This window comes from Cladophialophora psammophila (assembly GCF_000585535.1).
Source record: "Cladophialophora psammophila CBS 110553 chromosome Unknown aczJe-supercont1.15, whole genome shotgun sequence".
In the NCBI taxonomy this organism is placed as follows: domain Eukaryota; kingdom Fungi; phylum Ascomycota; class Eurotiomycetes; order Chaetothyriales; family Herpotrichiellaceae; genus Cladophialophora; species Cladophialophora psammophila.
The window spans coordinates 356276-379919 of NW_006912936.1; the positions used below are offsets into that span (position 1 = coordinate 356276).

Genomic DNA, 23644 nt, shown 5'->3' on the forward strand with positions numbered 1-23644 from the left:
CGGTGAGGAAGGAGCACACCAATACCGCGAGACGATCAATACACATAGGGAGAGACAAGTAACACGTCTCATGTAAACGAAGGAGGGTGGACGAGGAATACACGTTACAAAACGAATATGATCCGTATGTACCTACAGTGCATGTACTATGTCACGTTAGAAAAGGGCGGGCCATTATCATCTTTCAACTGCCCTCCCTCCCTCCCCACCGCCCTTTCCCTTTTCTCATCTTCCTTTTTGAGAGTTTCACCTTGCTCAGTCCGCAGGACAAACCTATATTGTTAAATTGACCCCCAAACCCAACCAATTCCTTCGCTATCCCATATACATATCCCATGTCCCAAGTCCCATGTCCATATTCTCATGCTCATTCTGGTGCTGTTCTCATATCCAGCCCGTCCATTTCCTTTCAGGAAAACAAGATAACCAGCAAATGTCCTTCACCTGCTGGCTACATAAGCTACAGCAGCCTAGCCCTGCGAACTCAGCTCAGCGGGCGGTTGTTGTTTCGGCTCCGCACCGGCGCCCGGTTGCGAACTGCCCACCGCGGTGGTCGAAGTGGTCTGGCTGCGCGTGTCGCTGGTACCGAGCCCTGTGCTTTCGCGATGGGGGTGGAAGTACCGGACCTCGTCCCCTGCCACCTCGGCTGGGGGATCTTTGTATTGTTGTGTCTGGGAGCCGTAGCTGCCGCCGGAAGGATGGAATGGCGGCGGCGGGGATTGCGACGAAGGCGGGTACCCCATAGGGGGATATCCTTGAGGTGCGGGTTGAATGCCGTACGGATGGTGGTACGGATCCTGGACCTGCATCATCTGCGGCGGCTGGGCATGGGGTGCGGCATACCCGAAGGCCGGACTGAATCCATGTTGCATGGGCGAGCCGTACGGTTGCTGCACCATATTCGGGCTGCCCATTCCCGGTGACGGCGCCATGGTCGTCGCCACAGACATGTGTTTGGGATTCTCCTGCGCTGCGGCATACGCCCCGGATTCAGGGCGAATAGGCCCGCCTGCCGCGGTGTTTGCGGCTTCGAGTTTCCGCATCTTTGCTCTGCGGCGGTGACGGACGGCAAGGCAGGCCCAGAGGAAGCCAATGAGGAGAAGAGCGGCGAGGCCAACGCCGACACCGATCCCGATTTTGGCGCCCGTGCTTAAATGCGTGTGATTTTCCGCTGCTTGTTCGTTATCGGCGCAAGGGAGACCAAGGGCCCAGACTCTGGCGACAATGTTAATTTCAAAAGGGCACAATGAGGTGTTTGAGCAGCAGATCAAGGGGGCCAAGCTTACTGATTCACTATGACGTTTATTGTTGGGGTTGTCATTGTCGATTGCGCGGCCAAGGATGCCGACACTACTGAGGTAATGGACGCTAGCACCGCCGAATCGGGTGAAATGGTCGTAGTGAGTGTACTCACACAGGGGAGGTTGCCGATGATGCTTTGGCCATATGTAGTGAAGCCGATCGGGCTAGCATATTCGTTCAGTACTTCCCTAAGAATGAATGGGGAGAGACGAAAAAAAAAGACGCTCACCAGCAGACCGGGTCGATGTCAACCATATCACTGTGATCAAAAATCAGATGACACCCTTGAAACCTAGAGCTTCAACGATCGGCAATACCTTGGACAAACAGTAAGTGGAGCATTGCTCAGCATTGAAATGATTCCCGTCGGAGTTGGACTGGGAGTCGTGCCTGTCCACGATGTGCTCGACTCTTCATTATTTCCTGCACCACTTGCCTCCGTGGCTGACGGAGAAGCAGAACCCGTCTCTTCTGGTTCGTGACGTGTAAAATTCAACGACGGACAGCACTCTGGCCGATCATCGGAACATCCAACGAGGGGCACTTCCACCGTATCGCCGTCCGGAAACGTTAGAAGGGTGAATCGAGCAACATTGCATCTGGCCAGCAGGAATCAATACCGATAGAGACAATGCGGCGGATATTTTCACATACGTCCCCACAAGTAACGCCTGACCCGTGAAAGGCACAGTTTGGACGGCAGGGACACTGGTCGGAGTCGTATAGGTCGTGGTGGTTGCGCCGTCATAAGTGGTACCTGAAGTGTAGACGGTTGTAGTATACACATTGCCGTATGCGTCGGTACTGGTGACCACTGATTGCGCATGTACAACGTATGGCAAAGCAAGCAAGAATAAAGGAGACATTGTTGCAAACCTCATCGTGGCGGCCGACACGTCTTCAAATTTGGGATCAAGTAAGTCAAAGCTTGAGGGGAGCTCCCGGTCCCATTTGAAGGAAGTAGCATGGAGGAGGGAAGCCGAGATAGAAAAGAGATCTTCAGCCCTGCGGCGGCTGGGTTTCGATATACCCTTGACCAAAAAGGCGGGATGGCTCATGATTGAACCTTCCTCGACAGCCGTTTCCACAGCCAGACCACGCGGAACCTTACCCTGCAGTCGAACCACTTTGGAGGAGCAGCCAGTGTCCAAGACCAGCGTCTGGGAACTGTCTTTGTGTGCAAGTGGCACGAACACGAAGTTGGGCCCCCAACGGCTTCGCCCTTGCGTTGTCATTGCTGGAGGTTTAGGCGACGACAAGCAAGCCAGGTAGCTCATGGCTTGACTCTAGCGGCTAGGTTGTATTGGCCCGGATTGGTAGACCCAAGTCTGGACCCCAACTGATACGAGGCTCAACACGAACCCTTCCAGCCAAACAGGTCACTTTGGGGCGGCCGATTCGCCGGCGCGGGCGGGCAATAAAATCACATATCGAGATTAGGCTGCAATACTGAGTGAAAGTGAGTTTCTGGGCTGGATCTAGCCAAAGCCGAATGGTATGCGAAGAAAACAGTGTCTGAGTTGCACAAAGAAAGAGCGTGTCAATAGAGAGGGGGGGGCGGTCCTGAAGCAAAATGGTGTTGGTTGAGAAGCCCTCAGAAGCAACGGCAAGATTCTTCCAGTCTGGAGCTCACCCCCTCGCCACCATCACTTAGGCTTTTCAAAAGAAAAGGCTGGACCAGCCCTGTCGGGTCAAGAAATCGTAAAAGCGTCTTCAAGCTCAAAGGTAGAGAAAAGAAGATTTCAGCTGCCAAGTCTCTTGGCATCTCTGCAGTCTTGGCGCAGATAGAAATGTACTGTAGGAGCGAGGGAGGAGCTTAGAGGTAGAAGGACTCTCCGCCAGATATTTTATAACCCCAATGTTCAGCTAATCGTCCCTTTTTCTAACTTGTAGGAGAGGGTTTCCTCTTTCATTGCCGTATGTCCATGTCAGCGGAACGCCCTTCGCTAGAAAGGGCGGACGCCAAGGAGGATAAAAGTGAGGGCAAGGAAAACAGTTGCACGGCTGCGCGACAGGCTTGCTGTGCTACCGTTGTGCAACGAACCCTTCTGTGCTTCAGGTCAAGGAGGCCAAGCCTATCTCGAATGTTCTTTTGCCATATGACGGCTCATTAGCGATGGAATCAGCAGAAAGAGAGGTTGATTGGAATGCTTGCGTCCAGACAGAGCTCAGCGGAGTCCGCTGAGGGTACGGTGCCATTTCTATTATGCCCAGCTCGAGCATCATGGACCAGCCGTGTAACTATTCTCGCCTTCCAGTAGAGAGACGTATTTTGGGTAGACGATACTCTAAAAGAAAAGTATACCCCCCTTGAGCAGAGCTTTGGAACGGAAAGCCCAATAAGATCGGCCGATCTATTGTTCATTGGTAACTGCGACATCGTCATAGTAAGCTCTCTTCGACTGGAATTATTCGGTTGCCTGAAATCCCCCAGCCTTTTTGCCCTCCACAAAGACAACTGGTGACGTGAAGGGTTCTTTTCCATGGACAAAATAGGATATGACACTGAGCAGTATCGAACTTGTCTACACTGACGGCGCTTAATTTCCTGTACTCGTGTCAACCGGCAAGGTTGATGGGAAAAGTGGAATACTATTGCAAAGCTGCAATAAAGGAAGGCGAGGTTGTTGATTGAAAGCCTGTATCGTCTCAGACTCCATCGCGCCGCTGGCAGTGGCTCTCCTCTGATCCGCTTGAGACAAACACACCCGATCGAGACCATGCATGCGCTGAGCAGAGCCAGCAAGGTAAGAGAATAGATGATATTGAGCCTGCAAGGATCGTTTGGGCTTTGCCGATATTTATGGAGAGGTATCAATGACTTTCCGCGATGCAAACAAAATCATCCGAGGAGAGACACTTACGCAGTTGTTGAGCCAATGTTGATGACGCAGAGCACTGCAACCCAGAAGGATGTGGCGTATACTGCATTGAAAGAAATGTTTCGCCTTCGCTCAATCTTACTGAGCCATTGGGAGAACAGAAACCCGCCATCTCGTGGGAAAAGCAAAGACCTCGCGGCTGGTCGTGGCAAGCGTTGTGATATCGCCGCTGAAGATGCGCACCAGGAGAAGAATACACAGCACATAAGCCAGGGCGCTCGAGCCTGTGTTGAGAAAGAGCTGTAGATACGGTGTCTCGGCGTTGATCGCCTCTTCGAGCGGTGCGATGCAGCATAGTAATCAAGGTGATGATTCCCATGAAGAGATTCAACAAGTAGCTCCACCACATGGAGCAGGGAACATTTAGCGAAGCATCGAGGTCTTCCTCCGAGAGATGACATGTGCTATCCGATCCTGCAGCAAGAGAATTAGTCTTGACAAGAGACCCGTCAAGCCGAGTTGAAAAATAAGTGGCACACTCAAAATTCCTCGCTGTTAGACTGGTTGGTGGCCTTCGTCTGTAATGAGCATTCCGTGTCCCTTGAAAATAGTGGTCCTCTGTCATTCATCCTACACTGTCAATTATGTTCGATATAGCGGCCGCTTTGACGTTACTGAGCGCCTTCGAGGCACATATTCCATGACAAGAGTGTGCCAATAATCCTTGAATCTGGCTTGACCCGTATTGGTGCCGTACCATATGGATGATGCGCTTACCTAAGTTGCAATATGACAATAGCGCCGAAACAAGACATGAGAATTTATGCACCTGATGGCTCCGGTGGAAGGCCGATGTAAATCCTTGATTGATTTGAGCGATGAGCTACTGGATCTGAATGGTGAGCTGTGTTAGGGACTGTTCGCGGACATTGCCTTCCATCAACGCAGGCACGTTTTGAAAACTTCGCCAACTCCTCAGCGACAGCGTGTTCAGTTGCGAGGGCTGAGTCGCGTGGTCGCGAGTAGTTGTAGCATTCCTTGGTAATGACAATGACACTGTTTGCTCGGTCCGTAGGAGGCTCGGCGGCAACGCTGCCAACTAAGGCAGATGAATCGCAGAGCCGCCTAACCCGACTTCTCGATAACAAGCACCTTGTAAGGATACCAGAATTTCCCGCTCCTCAATAAGATTTCACGTTTCGAAGAGTACAGCGAGGTTGAGGATAAAAGAAACGATCTTCTGTTACAATGACCATATCGCTTTGACATTAGCACTATAGCTACCATAATAGGAAAAACAGGCATGGTCCAGATCGCGGGATTTAGTGATAGGGGAGAGAATTGTGGATTGGTGTAGATTACATGGTCATCAAATTGCTTCTACCCAAAAGATCGCGAAGAACCTATCTACTACTGCTTCCAACACATCTCACTCCACGCGTTCTCAGATAGCATCTGTACAGTTGTCCAACGAAGTGGTCGGCGTCGAGTCATTCTCATCAGCACGCAAACATGAAAGCGGCCTCAAATATCCAACATGTCTGAAATTGGTTTTCCCAACAACGCCTTGCATTTAATCCAATGTAAAAATATCTTCAAAAGCAATTGGGACTGCCTTTTGAATGATATCAATTATTATCAACCAGTCTTCACAAGCCAGCGGCGATCTTGCCGGCAACTTCATCCGCAACGCTCTCCTCGTACCAAGCCTTGATGCGAGCGGCCTTTTCGGGGCTGCGAACCTTGACATCCATCTCGAAAGGAAGGGGGCCACCGATCAGGTTAGGGGTGAAGGCATCGGAATCAGGCCACTTGGGTTGACCGTTGGCATCCAAATATGGCTTGAGCTCGAAGCAACCGATGATGCTGCCGCAAGCGACAAGCAGTTCTGCCTCAGTCACTTCAATACCAGGGCACATGCGGCGACCCATTCCGAAACCGTGATGGCCCATGAGTCTGGGATGTTCCGTAAGAGGCTCCTTGTAGGTGGGGTATTCCTTCTCGAGCCATCGCTCCGGCTTGTAGGTCTCGGCATCGGGGTAAAGCTCGGGGTTGCGGGCAAGAGCAAGATCGACAGCGTGAATAATAGCGCCCTTGGGAAGGTAATAGCCGTTCCATTCATCGTCCTCCTCAAGAAGGCGGGGAACACCCAATGGGACTGGCGGTCGCCATCTGACGCACTCCTTGATGGCTGCACGAAGGATGGGGAGGTTGGGAGCATCAGAGACTTCAATGACACGGTCACCAATGACTTCGTCGTATTCCTTGTGGACCTTCTCTTGCCATTCTGGGTGGAGGACCATAGCGAGGAAGAAGCAGTAGAGAGGACCGCCAATGGTGAAGATGGCGACAGTCACCAACATACCAACAGCGTAGGCAGCCTCGTGGTCGTCGAAACCAAAGGATCGATTGCCAGCCTCGGCCTCCTTGCGCTCAAAGTAGGTTCGTGCGTAGCTGATGGGAGCGATACCTTGATCCATTTCCAGACGGACCTGCTTCATGAGACCCTTCCAAAGCTTCTCCTCCTTCTCACGTCGCTCACGCACGCGTTTGATGGACGGGTTAAGCCACTCGGGGAGACTGCCAAGGAAAGGCAACAGGTTGGTGATTGGGCCCGAGGGTGAAATCTGGGGAATGAATTCACCAGCATTCTTGCAGTGAGCAGCAGCAGAAGCAGGGCTACCGTAACCGAGACGAGCGCTAATACGGCCGCAGAATCGATCGGTCAAGGCGAAGTGGTCCTTGGGGTCCATGAGGAGCTTGTACAGGAATCGCTTGCACTCGTGGCTGACGTAGCCGTAGTATTTTTGGTTAAAGCCCTGGGTCAGGACAGTGTGGGCGAATTTGCGTTGGTTGCGCCAGTGATCTGCGTTCAGCATTAGAATTGAAACCCTCATCAACTGGATGGATTCTAGAACTTACCATCATGCGCCAAAAGGGGCAGGTACTGTCCTTGGGAATCACTTCCGGGGACAGCAGGCACCATAGGACGGGAAGAGTAGATTCTGGCCTTCTTGCAAAGCAAGTCATAGGCGATCTTTGCATCACCAACCCAGATATGCATCTCACCGCAGATGGTGGAGCGGAAAATACCATTATATTCATCACAGAACTTCTTCATCGCAAACCAGGGGGCCATTGGGTCAACGTCGTGGACACGGCCTATGTAGGGGATGGTGCTCATGGGGCCGGGAATGAGCTTGAGACCTGGCGGAGGGCGGTCCCTCAGAGCATATTTGATAATCTGGATAGCGGTGACCAGGATGAAAATACCAGTGCCAATGAACCACTTGTAGGTCCCAATGGCATTGACGGCTTGTTGAGACTGGAAAAGAACGTCGGAGGTCTCATTGGCATTGAGATAGCTAGAAATCTGGGTCATGATGACCGACGGCGAGATGGAGGCCGCCATTGTAGGCAAAAGGAAAAGGGACTGCCCTGCAACTGACACTTGCAAGAGAAGCAGAAACCAAACGAAGGGAAGGGGTGAATAGATATGGAAGGACAAACGGGACACCAGGGGAGGTGCGGGCAGTCAGGGTGCCGGTAATATATCAGGGCCAGTTGGGCCGGCCATCAAGCCATCAAGCCAGCAAGCCAGCAAGCCATCAGGAAGATCCGAGATGGACTGGGCCACGGGCCTGGGCAATTCCTCCGAAGAACCAGCCTGGCCGATGTGATAGGTGCATCGGGAGGGCGCAGTTGGCAATCAGGCCTGGGAGCACAGGAAGTCAGACTGTGTCCGTGGCTAACAGGTTGTTCTTCCCAAGAGGTGCTTCAGCCCCCCCCCGAGCATTGGCAGCATCAGCTTTTGAAAATGGTCGACACGATACATTAGTCCCACATTAGGCCTCGACTAGCGCCCGTCAATCATAACACCTTCATACCCAAAGCGGAGAGATGTGGATCCATTTGTCTCCAATTTTGGAACACGAGCGGTACAGCCACGGGGTACCCGCAACGTTCCCCTGATACAGCCCCTGAGACCGCTTTGCTAAGATTGGCATGTCCGTAGCGGTGCTAATCGACGGATTGAGTATGGCTCAATGCAGCCAGACTCGGCGTGCCTGCGAAAATGTGAGATCACATGACTTGGGATGTAATCTCCTATCGTCCAATACCATCTGAATACCCAGTACCATCGAGACACCGTCTAATTATCCGCCACTACACAGGCCCCCAGCAAGCCTACCAATAACACGCGCCACCCTTTGAAACATGGCAAACCTTGGATTGCGGGTGCAGCACAAGATCCTTCGATCCATCCCCCGTATCTGGACCGAGTACAGTACATATCTTGCCTGGCAGGCCATACAGTATCATCATCATCATCATCATCACCACCACCACCAGCCAACAGCTTCAACGGACCACTGTAGCACCATTCCTCAGATGCTTCTCGCTCCCAGTCTTCCCTTGGCACCTTGGGTATGCTGACGGGAGTACTGGGTATTCAGGCCGAGGAGAAAGCCACACTTCCTATCAGCAGGATCAAATTGGATCCTCGTATCCTCGCACATACGGTAAGTCCTCCAGCTGCACCACATAGGGGCATCCAGGCCCTCCCCTTACTTTCTTAGTCTCGCCCACTCCCACATGTAGCAAGTAAGCGGCGATCGAAATTTTGCTGACAGGTTTCGGAAATCGGGGAACCAGGGGTTTTCTCGTCAGCCTTGTCAGTTTCTCTTCTCTCCCACGTGCGAGGCTGAAGCCTCTTGGCGTTGCCCACTTTGCCATCTTGATTCCCATAGCAACTGGGATCCTCGATAGTATTAACTCTGTCTCCGGTAAAGAAAATGCCCAAACTATTCTGCCGTTGAGCCTCGGCGCAAGACACTCCGTCCCCAGTATTCCGTATTTCCTATGCAAGACACGTGCTAGTCTAAGCATTGTGTTTTTTGCCAAGTGTCCAGCCACCACTTGCTTTCATGTTGACAAAAATCTTTCCCGGCAAGCCAGTCAGACTGAGCCACCTCCACGCTTCCCCCTCGCTTCACGGCTTCACGGCTTCACGGCTTGACTATAGCCAGCCAATCTCATTTTCTTGTTTTCAATGGACACTCTCAGAGGAAGCAGCCTGGACCCAGTCACTCTTTCATATTGGCCAACCTGCAAAAATGCGCTGACCTGGTCGCTCGAGGATTTGGCCGTTGCTGCAGGTGAGCTGGTGTATATCCTAACCCCTCGTGATGCATCTCGATCCCTGGGAGATCCAGGACACAAGCAATGGCACACCTTTGCTCTCCGCGTTAATCAATTTGACCCTTCCGAATGGCCTTTTCAAGATTTGGCCACCATCACTCAGTTCTCGATCGGCGAGGAACTCTCTGAGTCTACAGTTCTGTCACTCTCTTGGTCTCCGTCTGGACTGGGCATTTACCGAAGAAGCGTTCTTGCGATTTTGACTTCGAACCTCGTTCTCTCACTTTGGGAGTCTAATGGAAGGCTGGGGACCTGGCAGCGAACGGCAATTGTTAATCAGTTTTTACCGATTCAACCCAGTGACAAGGACGCCAGTATTTCTAGACGAAAACGACGTGTTCGCGCCTTTCACTGGCTACCCGCACTCTCGCTTTCTGTAGGATCCAGGTGGGGCCTCCAGCTCCTGGCTGTGGCCGACGATGATTTCACAATCTCGTTCTTTCAGCTGTGGAAGACCAACGGTACTGTTTATGGACAGTGGTCCTTCAAGCTTCTTGCACAGTACAAGGTCCCAGATCTACAGCATTTTGATGCCAATGCGATGAGAAAACTCAGCTTGCGAGCGATTCTAGCCCAGTCCTCACCGATCTCGAAGCTGGAGTCAAGCAAATGGCAAATCAAGAATGATCCAAGTAAGCATCCCGGGACAGCAGCTGCGGATATCAAGGTGAGCTTTGGCCAGTGCAGCGAGGCGAAATATGTGTCTCTACAGGCCAAGTTGGTGGATGCAGACAGCTGCCCAACCCAACATGAGTTGGCGCTTTCAGTCAGGCCTCTAAGGTCGGCGTCAGGATCGTTCTGCCTCGAAACGCCCACCGAAAGCCTATTCGATCTTGCAACTAAGAAGCCTCGTTCCGAATTCGACCGAAAGTTCAGACTTGGGGGAAGAGTTCGTGTCAATTACTGGGGCACTGCGTTCTCTCCTGATCACGCCATCGCAGCGGCATGCATCTCGTTCCACCCTTCGGACATGATTGAGTATGGTGCACCGTCGAGTCAACGCACTACAGTGGTATTCATACACACGCATGAGCCGCTCATCTCGGACTACGTTGCAGAGAATCCGTCAAGGGTGCAGGAACGCATCCTTGAGTTTGTGAGGGACTCGCCATCTGGCTTGGTGAAAACAGACTTGGATAAGAACATTTTGCGGACTGCCGCTGCCCTGATAAAACTGGATTTCAAAGACTCACCGTCTCTCACTCGCTGGGCAGATGAGTTGCTGACTCTGCTTCCAACGAGTGCTTCCGGCGAGGATACCAGTGGCACGGACAAGCAACAAGACAGCACTGTGCTGCAGCAGGCTGACAGTAATGCGGACCACACCGCAGTTGTCGAAGCTGGAGATAAAAACTTTCTAGCCTACGAGATTTGCGAGCTCTGTGGTGATATCATTCCTTTTTCAGCAGCAGCAGACCCAGGTCGAGCGAGGTGCAACCGAGGTCATCAATTCAGCCGTTGCAATCTTTCCTTCGTTGCTATCCAAGAGCCTGGAATTTCAAAGTACTGTTCTAAATGCGGTAGGCAATTCCTCGATCCTGGCAAGCTGGAATCTGCGGATGGTCCAAGCTTGAGTCAAGCGCTATTTGACAACTTCGATGTCTGCCCGTATTGCCAAGGCAAGTTTCGGGGGTGAGACTGGAATGCGGCTCGACGAAGCCTTCTGTGTCACCATCATAGATTGGGGCTGAGAACAGGTTTCCTCCACCGCTACCATGTTGGCAGAAGAGGGAGGTATTGAGCGTCTCTTTGTCCTGTCCGAAGAAGTCAAATTATCCAGCCCGTCGCCGGATTCTGAAATTCTCGACAACTCGACGGCTTTCTGGGAACAGATGTTGCCGCAAACGGAAATATTCTTTCAACCATGAGCGCTCACCGCAAGCAATCACCCAAGATGGTGCTGCTTAAAACACTCTCCAGCGATGATACTAAATCCAAACTCCTTGATATCTCTCTTGTTGTGAATGTTCACTGCCCATGGTCTTCAATCCTTCGAGCCCGGAACGAGTCTTTGCTCGTAAACAAGTCGTTGTTCCTCGTATTCCGAAGCCTCAGCAAGAAGAAGCCGCCGCAGACAAGAAGGCCAACGAAATGTCGCTTGACAGCGTGCCGAGATCGTCTTCGCCGAGTTCTGGCTTGCGCAGAGGAATTTCTCGGCTGATGCGACAATCGCAAGACCGGCCACACCCGCCTCCTCCTAAAGAGGTCAGTCGATGGTCCAAAACCACCACAGAATCAGAGATTTCCGATGCATTGCCGGAACCGCCATCATCCTCAGACAAGAGAAGGAGCTTCCTCAAAAAGAAATCGAAGCTAAAAAGGCAATCAAAGGACACGACAAACTCAAGCCCGACAGACCCATTCTACGACCCGGTGACAAGGCAGCTCCAACCAATTGGAGACATCCCTCCTGTCCTTTCCACAAGTCGAGATGACGAGCCGCCGCGGACAATGTACAATTCGGATTCCGATACTTCGTCTGAGCTCGACCCGACAAGCCCGATCATCCACAGAGCAAGCAGCGTCCGTGTGAGCAGACCGCATATTGTGCAGCACAGCAACAGCTCGGGTGGCTCTGTCCCAAAGCTATATGTTCCGCACTCAACCCCGACGTCGATGAATGATGCGCCATACATAGAAAAAGCATCGCAAACCTTGGGCGAAGGACTCAAAAACCTCTACAACTTGACACCCGGTGTCGAGAAGAGTGAGAAAACTATGGTCCCAGGCGGCCCAGGTGACGCTCTCAAGGCGCTCGAAGGTCAAGGAGTGCCGGAACTTAAAGATGACAACAACACCGCCCTTTCCCAGGCCCCGGCCGAACTCAGCAACGAGCCGCGTGACACCATGAAAGAAATCATCCTCGAGTGGCCAGACACTCCCAGCCGTATCGAAGCGCTCGATACCTTGCCTACACCGTTCGGTGGGTTTGGTTCTGTACGCATCCCTCGCACCTCCTACGCAACCTACTCGACAAGCCTGAGTACCAATGCCACCTATGTCTCTCCTCCGTCCATCGTCACAGACGGTCTCCGGTCGAACCCCCCCTCCGAGAACGATAAAAAACTTTCCCGGGCCATCTCAGCACCAGTGCGTAACCCCGCGCGACGAGTCATGATCCGGCCTACGGATCTGATCATCAACAAGGGTGCCCACGACCATAAACTGTTCCGTGAGAATATCGTCAGCACACCGTACCCGGCGAGACATAGCAGTATCGGCGAAATCGACGAGATTCCTTCTCACAGACCTCAAGAAAAAGGTGCAAAGACGCCCAAGCTAAGGCGGTCGAGACCACTGCCTCATCAACCCGAAAAGTCCGAACAAGACGACGAGAGCAAGAACGCAACCAACACCGGCAATAACATCAACAACACTACAGAGGATTTCCAAGACGAGAAAAGAGACGTCGCCCCCGAAATCCCCTTCTCCACAAAACCCACGCTCCTCTCTCCAAGCCCGGTGCGGCCTGCAACGGCAAAATCCGACCGCTTCCCTTCCCCGTCGGGCCCGGAGATCCTTTTCCTGGACCTGTGCCTGGACCGCCACCCGTCAGCCCGGGTTACGGTGGAGATCGAGGTCACCGACAAGGCGACCTTCGACGACGAGCAATTGTTCAGCATCGTGCGGGACAAGTATGTGACGAAGCTTATGGGACGTGGAAGATGGTGGTTCTGCGCGCGGACCTTGGAGGGTGCCAGCAGCACCTGCAGCAGTGACGTCGCGGGGACAACAAGTCAGCCATTCGTGCCAGGAGTGCCATTCTGGCTCGGCCAGCAGCAGGTTGGCGGCGGCGGGGGGGACTTTGACGGCGCAGACTTTGTGCGGCACTTGCTCATACCCCGAGTTGGACGGAGGCGGAAGATGTGGCTGCTCTGGCTCCGCAACAGCCAGCATCACGACTCGCATGGCAACAATAACAATAACGACAATAACAGCCCGACAGCACGCCGCGGGCGCAGGTCCTACTTGGCCCAGCAGCAACACGCTGGGAATGGAGGATACGCGTATAACAGTAGTAGCAGCCCGCAGCAACAACCAGGCGAAGCCAACAATGCGACAAGCCCGGTCTTCTCCTTCGTCCATTCGCCGAGTAACAGCGACGGCATTGTGGGCAATAATATCGAGCCATCATCGACAACACAGGCACACGGGCCCAGTAACGGTGTTGGTTTTGGTTTTGGTGCAGGTGGAAGTGGAGGTCCAGGCCTCACGGCGAAACAGCCCTCGATCTCTCTCCTGCGAATGCCCTTCCAGGCATCATCAACTCCAATGTCCTTCCACCGGACCAAATCCCTCGCGGCGCTCACCAACCTACCGTCTTCTTCCTCCTCCTCTTCCCCGTCCAGCTCCTACGCAACGAATCCTCACCCCACCTACCTGGCCCAACTCCAACACCAACACCTCCAGCACCCGCAGCGACAAGGTCCGCCCAGGATCCATCTCCACCACACATTCTCACTCGTCTCCATCGCCCTCTTCACACTTCTGCTCCTCCTGCTATCGTGCCTGACGGCGACGTTCTGGATCCTGTTCGGCTACCCGGGCCGCAGCGCCGCGGCGCGCGACGGCGCGACGGCGGTGGGCGGGCACGAGTACGCGCTGAGCTGGCGGCGCGATGCGCAGGCCCGCGTCGGCGTCGGCCTCGTCATGGGCGTCGTCGTCCTGCTTGTTGGCGTTGCGGGCGAGGTCGGCTGGGTCTGGGCCAGTTGGGTGCTTGTCTAGCCTTGCCTTTTCTGGATCTAGCACATCTACATAGCTGGCTGACCTGCTGGCCCATCTGCTTGTCCATTTGTTTGTTAGCTAGCCGCAACGAATAGGAGGATGGGGCATTTCGCAAGGTCGGCAAGTCACAGAGAGAGAGGGAGGGTCCGGAAGCTCGGGAACGGTGGAAAAGGAAGGGAGCTACGTAGACAGAAAGACAATTCAAAGATTATACTCATCACATTGTCCTCCGTACTGTACTATAGTTTACTCTCCTTTCTTTTTCTCCCCCTGGCCTGAGGTTCTGTGTCCCGTCGGCGAGGCCAACTGCCTGCCCGTATGTAAATGTATCGCCCAATGTATTTCGGACACATATCTCTTCCTTCGTCGTCTCGTTGATTCAATAGATGACGCTACATCTATCCATACACAAATACATAAATGGCCCAAAATCGCTGACCACCAGTTCCTCAGTCGTCCGTGCCACATCAAATCGAAACATCTAGTATATGCTATATATGATATATCCTCCTATAACTTCCTACTCCGCTATCTCGAAGCTATCCATTCTACCCTCCCCATCTGAAGTTCTACTTCCTGTCTGCAACTAAGCATTCACAGTCATAACCTCGGCCACCCAGTCGGTCGCTGTCGACTTCCTCTTTCCTGTTGGTTTGTCCTTTGCCTTCTCTAACTCCTTGTCACCGTTGGCTTGCTTCGCATCAGGATCGAATTTTGAAGTAAGAGATAAATCAGGTGTATCGAAGAATGAGGCTGAGAATTCTGATTCGAATTTTTCTGATCCAGATTTTCCAATGGCTGGGGACGTAGTGGTGGTGGACGTAGGTATTTCTGCAAAAGGTGTGGCAGCGGAATTGTCTTCCACCTTATCTTCTGTCACGATTTGAGCCTGAGCCGAAGCTGGAGGCTGAACTGAGGTGGCAACAGGCGTGGGGAACATGTCTGCACCTGCTTCTATGCTCGGGTGTGTCAGGGGAATACTTTCTGTAATCTCGCTGGTCATAGGTTGGGAATCATGGGTCGCCATCACGGGTACTGGTTCAACGAAGGCCCGGTCTGCTGATGATATCAGCTCAATCACAGGTTGGCTGTTCGCAATTATATCCTCGGCTGCAACGGCAGCGTCATCGACAATTTGATTGTGAACACCAGTTGTCTCGGGGTCCGCTGGCTCGCTGATGAGAGGTTGACTCTCGTCCGCTTCTCTTTCCGCTTCTCTTTCCGCTTCACCCTCATTTTCTTCGGCTATCACGGTTGAACCCACATTTCGTCGCCCATGCAAACTTGCAAACCTAACAAATTGAGATGGAGTAGAATGTCTCTTCATCCTCCGTGGACTCGAACTCAGCTGTCCGATGGGCTGCTTGACCGGACTCGAGGAAGCAATATTCATATCCATGTGTGGCATCTGCTCACTCTCGGCGGCAACCTTTAAAGGACCCGTATACGGTTCAATTGTCGCCTGACGCGTTTCGTTCTCACCCACCTCCATTGGGATAATGGGCGTAAACTTATGTCGGCTCGCATCAGAACTCCGCCTCTCGGATGACCCAGATGTTCGTTCAATCTCAAAGCTGAAGTTTGTTCTTAGGTTCTCGTTTTCCAGCACGGGACTCAGTCCGCTTGCATATCCCGGGGGCCGTTTCATTTTCCCACAGCAGGCGCATCGAGCATAGACTGGAGCAGAGATGATTTCCTTTTCTTTCCCTTTGAATTCGCTCGGGATAATTACAGAAATTGGGCGAATCGCCGGATGTGTCGAAAAATTATCGTTCTCAATCGTCGCGCCATCCACTTTTACTTCGTCAACTGCCTCAACCGAGATCGCAGTCTTGTTTTCAGATTTTTCTGCGTCGTTGTTCTTGCCGAGGGATAGAGTCCGTCTTCTCATCTTCTTGAGTTTGCCCCCATTTTCCGCACCTTCATGGTTGCCCTTATCTCCACCAAAGAGAGCAGCATGGATCGTGAACCTCTTCTGCTTTTCTTTTTCCTTCTTGGGCGATTCCGGCTGGCCAGTTTGATTTCCCTTTTCGATGGACGAGTCTGTTGCCTGTTTGGGCCGAGTATCGACATTCTCCAGCTTCTGTTCGTTCAGAGCGACTTCTTCATCACTTTGAACCTTGGGCTGATTGTGTAGATCATCTGCTGGGTCTAAAACTGGGAACTTCTCGGTGCAATCCACAATCATCGAGACGGGTGAGTCAGTCACTCTCGGCGGACTTACCGGCCTTGATGATGGAGCGCTGACGTTCGGTACAGAGTTGGTGCGTAAATTCCGCAAACTTTGAGCGCGATAAATGCTGACTTCTGGTGATTCATGTCTCCCCCGCTCTGGCGACGTGCTGACCTGGCTCTGTCTCGGTCTTGAAAAGTAAGACAGCGGATTGGAGACAATCTTCTGAGAAGGGTGCTGTAGCATGGTCAAGGATCCTGTTCGTGTAACTTCTGGCCCTCGGTAGGTGGGAAGTCCACGGTATGAGGAAGACCCAGAGCTTGATGGGCGAGAAGACAAGCCATTCGCCGACATGAAGGCAGCTTGCGCAGATCCCCGGGGTCGAGGAGCATGGATAATACCGTTGGCGTGGCTCTGGACCACATGATGGCCATAATGATGGCCATGGGTGCTAGATTGGGACGATCTTCGATGAGTATTAGGCGTAAGTGGAGGGGTTGGGATGTTGACGCTGTTGTTTTTGGAGATAGAGTTTCTGTGTGTCTGTGCTATATAGGGTGGAAGCTCATCAGGGGATGCGGGAGGAGTTGCATTGGTTGAACGTCTTGATCGGGATTGAGTTGAAGTCGATTTCGAACTGGATTGACTACCCGTCTTCGAGGCGAGGGCACTATGGTTAAGCGATCGAATCTCGGCCGGAGTAAGTTTGGTGACGTTGGCACTGTTTCGGACGGCATGACGTTGTCGTTGCTTCAGCGTCTTCTGTAACTTGGCCATATCAAACTCGTCTGCATGAGAATGAAATACATAGGTTAGTGGACGTCGGACAAGACATGGATGAAGTACTTGGTGGGAGGGAAAAAAAAGCAAATAAATAACGACAACTGGAAAGGGCAGGGCAGGGCTGATGGAGATGGGTCCGTGAGGGCAGTCAACGGAAATGGTTGGTGTTGATGTCAATGGTAAGCCCAAACAGAACTTGACGTCTGCAAGGTAAGCTTCCTAGCTGAGACAACACAAGTCACTCACCCGAGGGATGTGCGGTAGCCATCGCTGGCATGGCTGGTGTTGGATAAGAGTGCTCTGCTAGTAGGATAATGCCGTCAAAGTCCGCGGTAGGATATCCGGTCAGCTGGTTGCGGTAGCACAGCCAGTGGTACTGTCGTGCGTCCGGCCCAGCCCCAGGTGACCGGACAATCTGGCTTGCCAGGCAAGCAACAATAAAAGGGACAGGTTCCGCCGATTTTTACGAAAAATTCAACAACGAATGCAAGACGTCGTCGCTAACTGGCAGCAAGACCGGTGCCCAATCTGTAGAGAGGGAAACTGCAGACGATCTTCGGATGCTGGAATGGGAATCAGCGGTTGCGGTGTGGAATTGGCGGTGCGATCGTCATTCCCGAAGCGGTGCTCTCGGCTGGATCCTTCACAGAAAGAAAAACGTGGTCAACGGAGTCAGAGTTGAAGGCGACGGACTAGTGGTGTTCCGTCGCAAGGGGCGCGATACGTTCGACACAGGCCGCGGCTGTCGGACACTGAACGAGTGATGAGAAAGAAACGAAAGGAGGGTAGCTGACGTGCGAGCGATTGATGGATAGATAGCCAGATGGAGGGATGGACGAGGGATGCCGTGGATGGGAAATGGTGGATTGGAAATAACAGGAAGGAGGGGCAACAGTGACTCTCACCAGGACCCAAGTTGCTGGACCTGGAGCAGTGGTGTGGCTGCAAGAACCGACATGTTAGTGTCTTGTCGCATTCTTGCCGATGGGATCTTTGACAATGGTGACGATCGACGGCGTGGATTTGAAGGAAAAAGGCGGCAAATGCCTCTCCAGGTCTTTCTGCGTTTCCCTTGGTTTGTTTTGGACAGTCTCTCCCTCTGCTTCCTCGGGTTGTTCCTGTTCCTCCTCTTTCTCCCCCCCGGGGTCTCGATTTCCAGCGCGCTCACTTGCCATGGTGATGGAGAATTGGCCAGATTGAGCAAGGGCTCGAACAAACGGCGGGATCAGGTGGATGGGGGTTCGATGGAGTCTTGCGGCGCGAGATGCTAGCGAGGTCGTTGGCTAGGTTTTGGAGAGTGTCTTAAGTTTGAGGCGCCGGGCTGCCAATAAAATGCCATCCAGGCTTGGTAAATTGAGGTACGCCAATGCCGTCGACGGGCCATGGCTTTTTGGGCGGGCGTAAGGTGGTCACTGGAGGGGTCCCAGCTCGCCACAGCAATACTCGGGTACCCAGACTACCTACAAGTAGGCGCCCGAGGCTCCCTGGGGGCTTGGGCACCCTAGGCTGCCAACTAACGCAAATGAACCGCCTAACCGGACTTCTCTACAAGTAAGACGTCGCCAATTGAGCATCAAACGGGCGCCTGCGGTTCCCTCAGCACCCAGCATCCACCGCACCCACTCGGGGAGTTCCCAAACCCTGTTTGCCACGCACCGCCCACTGCATTTGGGAGGAAAACAACTGAAACATTGCAACAGCCTCATGCTCAACCTCTCGACCCAGAGCAGAAGTCTTGATGAATGGTTTCCGTATCCAACGGGTCCAGTGACCATGTCCAGCAGCCTCATTTCCCTATCAGTACCTCGTGCTCGTCCCTCGGAGGGCATTGCCTCTCATCTCTCCTCATCTCGTTTCGGGACCCTGGGGTTTTGCTGACGACTCCTCCCCATACCAGTACCCAGTAATTACCATTACACCGATAAGGGACAACAGCAATCCTTGCGTCGTCTCACATATCCTGGCTTTTCTTTACAAGTCCAGGTTGCCGAACTCGTGCAAGTTGAACCACCCCTTGACCACCCTCAGCTTTGTACCTGGAGATACATACCTCGCCCACTAGCCCGATGATTGCATGACGAAAAAACCCCCCCATCCCCGGGAACCCTCAAGCCACTCATTGACTTCTTTGATATAACACCAATCTCGCCTCGTCTGCTTGCTTACACATGGCGTATTCAAACTATCGACAAAATCAACCTTATCAGATAGGATACGACGCAAGGCCTTGCCCCATCATACACATCTTGTGCCCGCAAGCTTCTCCCGGAGCCCATGACCGAGTACCGAAGCAGGAGATGTGTGCACACGCGACAACGCGTCATCACAAAGATTTTTCCCATGTCCAATTTCCGTAAGTATCTTGAACTTCTTCCGTCATGATATCAACTCCAATTCCATTGCGGGCGTTGTGTCATCCCTCATAGAAAAAAACATTCGTAAGCATCCTGCGCGAGGCAGTGATTGCTTTGGGTATTTCGATACATGTAACCAGAAGAATCCTCCCGATTTTAAGATACCTCCGTCTCTACATACCTCTCGAGGGTGATGGCGCAGGATGGCCATCAGTCCTCTTGTTTTCGTATGTGTTTACAATGCAAGGCCGGTGCCGTCACCAGTCCATCTGTACAAAGCAAGCACCTCGCGTCGCCAATGTTGCTGCTCGGCCAAATCCTCGGGGATGCGTCCTCGCACTTGCTGAAGAGCCGATCGCATCACCTTCCGGAAGTTGCGCTGCCCCTGATGTCAGTCCCTGGACATATTTCCATGCTGCACGCGTCTCTAAATCCAACTTACCTGATATTGCGTATCCAAGGTGGCGACGCACGCCTCATGCGCTCGAACAATCGTCTCACAAGCCTTAACCACATCGGGGCTGACGTCGCCTTGCAATTTGTCCGCGAACAACAACAGCAAGAAGCTGCCTTGAAGAAGATACACGCCGAAAAAGAAGGGCATAAAGCTCAGGTCGGGATCATCCTCGATGATTTCGGCCACTGCCTCAGCGGCGCTCACCGCATGTCCCGTGGCAGTTACAAATGACTGAGAAGAAATCCAGAGGTCGTTGTCGTCCAGTAAAGCAATCGGATCCCACTTGCCGGTCAGGAGAATATGCAGCACGTGCATAATGTGTGTCCCATAGGCCACAACAGTCTTGGTCTGCAGCGCCAGTTCCGAAACACTGTGGGACTCATTCGTGCCCGCCGATACCACCGATGGAGTAACCACATCATTGTGGCTGGTATCTTGAGAATGTCCTCCGGAGGCCTCAAAATCTTTCAGACTCTGCCCATACGTCTCCAGCTGTTGAGTGATCTCGTCGGTGTGATCGTCCCAGTTTTTGGCCTTGTTAGCCCTGGGTCCAAACCGTGGTCGATTGCGGGCATGATTGAGATCCAAAATCTCCCCTAGGATTACCATCAGAGGTAGGAAATAGCCGAACACGCTGTGCGACGTGCATTCAATGTTTAACCCTCTTCTGCGATGCGCGGGATCCGACGCCTTGTCGAATCGCCCGGCCTGGAAGACGTCGTCGTCCAATGGCTGCAGCAGGCTCTCACATTCCTTGTTGAGGAAGAACATGGGTCGATTGTAGCACAACGCCAGATGACGATCTTGCATGTACAGTAGCCACCAGGTCCGCCGTCGTTCCTCCCTTTCTTCTTCCGACACATAGCCGATAGAGTTGCGCCGCGTGTCATCCACAGAAGTCTTTCGGTTTTCTCCCGAGTGGCCGTCTGTGTGATTGCTTCCAGCATTATTTTCTTCGCCATCCTGCTCCGGCGGGTTAGGAGGAAGCTCACGACCCAGCCGGATTTCTCGAGCGAGTGACCAAGCAGCATTCCACCATCGGAGGCTCGCTGCTTTTCGTTCGCTCGCGGACACCACCGTAGCCAGGTGTATGTACGTCGCTAGATTGTCAATTTGTGCTCGATCGACGCCGTGACCTCCGGAATGTGTTGGCACAACGAGAGCACCCAACCCGCCATCATTGGCCGCCATCTGCGGATAGTTGGGATTCGGCGTCGGAGCGGAGGTGTTGGGGTGGCTGTGAATTAGGGGTTTGAGCATGTTTATGGTGAGTTCCAACAATCTTTGACAGATCCGAGCTCGCGCGTCTAATTGAGTTGTTAAGAAAGCAGCATCACTGGTTTGCGCCGCGATCCACAACATGCTCGCCAGGAGTGCAGGAGTACATGGACGGGGATCGGTAGGGTGCAAGAAAGACTTCTTTCGGAAGATGTAGCCCAATATGTACGGATTGGCAGGTCTCAGATAAGCCGAAGTTGAACTGGTGAAGTATTGCTCCAACAGGTCGCACGCTAAAGCTTGAGGAATGATGGATTCAATGTGAGGCAGCAGAGGACGAAGCACGGGATATCTTAGCGTATCTGTGATGCGAGGCTGAGCCGGTAAGGAGTCGTTGATGAACATGGGCGACGTGAGCGCAAGCCAATCCGGCGATTCGACCATAGGTGCTTTGCCCATGAACGCGACTGAATAGTCGTCTCCCAGCGGAAACCCGAAGCCTTGTGCTGCCCCTTGCACGTGCATGGAGTCGAGGGTGGACGGCGCATACGCTTGGTTGGGAACGGCAAAATCAATGGCTTGACTTTGGGTAATTTGAGGTACCATGGACTGATCCATCTCGTGCAATTGATGGGCCGCAGGAATACCCACCCCCGAAGAGGGATCAAAACTGGTAAAGAAAGCCGCCTGATGATGGTTGGCGTCAAACCCAGCGCCAGAGGGAGTGTTGTTGGTAGGCAAGGGATTTCCATCGAGCATGCTGTCGCGACCGGCGTAGGAAGTGGTGGAATACTTTCTGGGACCAGCCGACTGGTGAACAGTGGAGGCATTGTTGTTGGCCAGTTGAGCGGTATTGGCATAGTTGGATTCATCGGCGGCATCCGTCTCTTTCTTTGGAGCCCGCCCTCGTTTCTTATGAGCGCGAGCATATTCGCAGACGAGAGCATTGTCTGTACAGTGGGCACAGGGCTGTTTGCCGTCGCATTTGGTACGTAGTTGATTGCACTGATCACAGGCCCGGCTTATTCGTCGTCGGACTGCCGCCGAATCATTCATATCATTTGGGTCCAGCTCCGACTCTCTTCTCTTGCGACCGGCTTGCAGATTGTCATTGTCGTATGGTTTGGCTTGGTTCTGGAGCATCGAGGTAAGCTGCTGAGGTTGGGAAGTAGTGATCATGTCGGGTCTCTGAGCATAGTCGTGGAATTCCGAGTAGGAGTTATGGGTCTGTGGGGGAATGCGGGAGAGCATGTCTGCGGGATTCGAGGGCGACAGCAGCACAGGGCCACTGTCATCGCTCTAGAATTGGATGAAGCGTCGTCGTCAACAGACCGGTGTTGCTAAGAAGAAGATGCGCAGTCGAGAGCGTCGGGATGGTGGTCAACGGCAAGCGACCGGAGACAGCTCCTGCACCCTCGGGCGTGATACAAGCGGTGCCAGCAGCAACAGCAGAGAGCGCATTTGTGTGTGGAGATTTTTTTCGCTCACATGAGACGGTGAAGGGATCAGAGGAGAGAGCGGGACACGGGCGAGTCAAGCCTCGACCATGAACCACCATGGAGCGGGGATTGGCAGAAGTTGGGGCTCGTAGGCGAGGACTGCTTGCTGGTCAAAGCAGGGTCTGGGACTCTGGGTAAGCAGTTTCTGGGTGGTTTTGGTGTTGGATGACGGGCCCTGGGGGGCCCGCGCCGTTAAGTTAGGTAGGCAAGCTGGGGCCGGGGTAGGGGATGGGCTAGTGGATGGGCATCTTTATTGGCAGGATGCTTGCCTCCTTGGAGGTTTGGTGACAAGCACAGGGATGCATGCGAGGTGTGAGGAGTCGCAATAGGACGGTGGGGCCGGCCATCAACAACGTTCTGCCGCTGAGATGCAGTATGTAGTAGATACCTCGGTGAGTTGGTCGTACATACCGAGTACTAAGTGGTTCGTACTCACAGCTTACTCAACTATGGGCGTTGATTTCTAGGCAAGAGAGAGAGGATGGCACGTAGATGACGCCTTGCTCAGAGATGAGTAAAGGAGTGGTTTATAAAGGCCGGATGGATGAGTGAGAGGGTTGTGTACGAGGTACCTAAGTAGATTGGTGTGGTGGGTGTGTGTTCCAGTTCCTTCGTTCGAGCTTCCTCGTGGGGAAAGGCTCTACTAGGCCACTACTGGGTAGGCTGTATGATGCGGGGCACCCCCATCCCAGGCAGCTTTAGGTTGCTCAAGGTTGCTGTACCTCGTAGAGCCCATACCAGTACATTCCCCCAAAGCACCCCCGTACACGGCTACCTCGTACTTACGGTGCAGGCTGTGGCTGTCCAACATCACCTGCTGGGTTAGTCGGCCATACTTACCGCCACCAACGGGCGCCACCACCACCCACCCAAATCCACTGCGTCATGATGCTGGTCCTGCTCTTATCCAACCACATCCGCCTTTACGATGTAGCATTCGTGATCTCAATGCTACCTAGGCACTACCTCGTACATAGCACACTTTCCTTGAGCTCACTATTTCTCAGTTGCTACAAGTGCCGACGTCTCGGACTTTGCGCGTCGACTTCTCCCTCCGCGACTGGAACCTTTGCCACGCCCGCCCAATCAGCAGTGCGCCTTGTGTTGTT

The 23644-nt window shown here is 53.1% G+C and overlaps 7 protein-coding genes across 7 annotated transcripts; 2 read left to right on the forward strand and 5 right to left on the reverse strand.

Annotated features, from left to right (window-relative positions):
- Positions 1-470: 470 nt before the first annotated feature.
- A1O5_09061 (uncharacterized protein) lies at positions 471-2537 on the reverse strand (the record flags this gene model as incomplete). The annotated part of the gene is made up of 5 exons (XM_007749641.1): positions 471-1215; positions 1287-1466; positions 1532-1561; positions 1620-1901; positions 1957-2537. 5 exons carry the CDS (start codon positions 2535-2537, stop codon positions 471-473), a joined length of 1818 nt encoding a protein of 605 aa, XP_007747831.1.
- Positions 2538-3883: 1346 nt separating this feature from the next.
- A1O5_09062 (uncharacterized protein) lies at positions 3884-4602 on the reverse strand. Its single transcript, XM_007749642.1, has 2 exons — positions 4167-4602; positions 3884-4073 (listed from the first exon to the last, which is right to left on the reverse strand). The coding sequence occupies exons 1-2, from the start codon at positions 4531-4533 to the stop codon at positions 3952-3954; spliced, it is 489 nt and encodes a 162-aa protein (XP_007747832.1). The 5' UTR covers positions 4534-4602; the 3' UTR covers positions 3884-3951.
- Positions 4603-5773: 1171 nt separating this feature from the next.
- A1O5_09063 (uncharacterized protein) lies at positions 5774-7536 on the reverse strand (the record flags this gene model as incomplete). The annotated part of the gene is made up of 2 exons (XM_007749643.1): positions 5774-6990; positions 7047-7536. 2 exons carry the CDS (start codon positions 7534-7536, stop codon positions 5774-5776), a joined length of 1707 nt encoding a protein of 568 aa, XP_007747833.1.
- A 1641-nt stretch (positions 7537-9177) lies between these two features.
- Positions 9178-10962, forward strand: A1O5_09064 (uncharacterized protein; the record flags this gene model as incomplete). Its single annotated transcript, XM_007749644.1, has 1 exon — positions 9178-10962. The coding sequence occupies one exon, from the start codon at positions 9178-9180 to the stop codon at positions 10960-10962; it is 1785 nt and encodes a 594-aa protein (XP_007747834.1).
- A 341-nt stretch (positions 10963-11303) lies between these two features.
- On the forward strand, positions 11304-14051 carry A1O5_09065 (uncharacterized protein; the record flags this gene model as incomplete). Its single annotated transcript, XM_007749645.1, has 1 exon — positions 11304-14051. The coding sequence occupies one exon, from the start codon at positions 11304-11306 to the stop codon at positions 14049-14051; it is 2748 nt and encodes a 915-aa protein (XP_007747835.1).
- A 586-nt stretch (positions 14052-14637) lies between these two features.
- A1O5_09066 (uncharacterized protein) lies at positions 14638-17001 on the reverse strand (the record flags this gene model as incomplete). The annotated part of the gene is made up of 1 exon (XM_007749646.1): positions 14638-17001. One exon carries the CDS (start codon positions 16999-17001, stop codon positions 14638-14640), a length of 2364 nt encoding a protein of 787 aa, XP_007747836.1.
- Positions 17002-19596: 2595 nt separating this feature from the next.
- On the reverse strand, positions 19597-22287 carry A1O5_09067 (uncharacterized protein; the record flags this gene model as incomplete). The annotated part of the gene is made up of 2 exons (XM_007749647.1): positions 19597-19740; positions 19804-22287. The coding sequence occupies 2 exons, from the start codon at positions 22285-22287 to the stop codon at positions 19597-19599; spliced, it is 2628 nt and encodes an 875-aa protein (XP_007747837.1).
- Positions 22288-23644: the final 1357 nt, after the last annotated feature.

Bases quoted from the DNA above. Each gene is read 5' to 3' on its own strand.
- A1O5_09062 (XM_007749642.1), bottom strand. From the start codon at position 4,533: ATGTGGTGGAGCTACTTGTTGAATCTCTTCATGGGAATCATCACCTTG. The intron at 4,074-4,166 runs GTAAGTGTCTCT...CGATCCTTGCAG, and splicing joins AACATTGGCTCAACAACTGC to GCTCAATATCATCTATTCTC.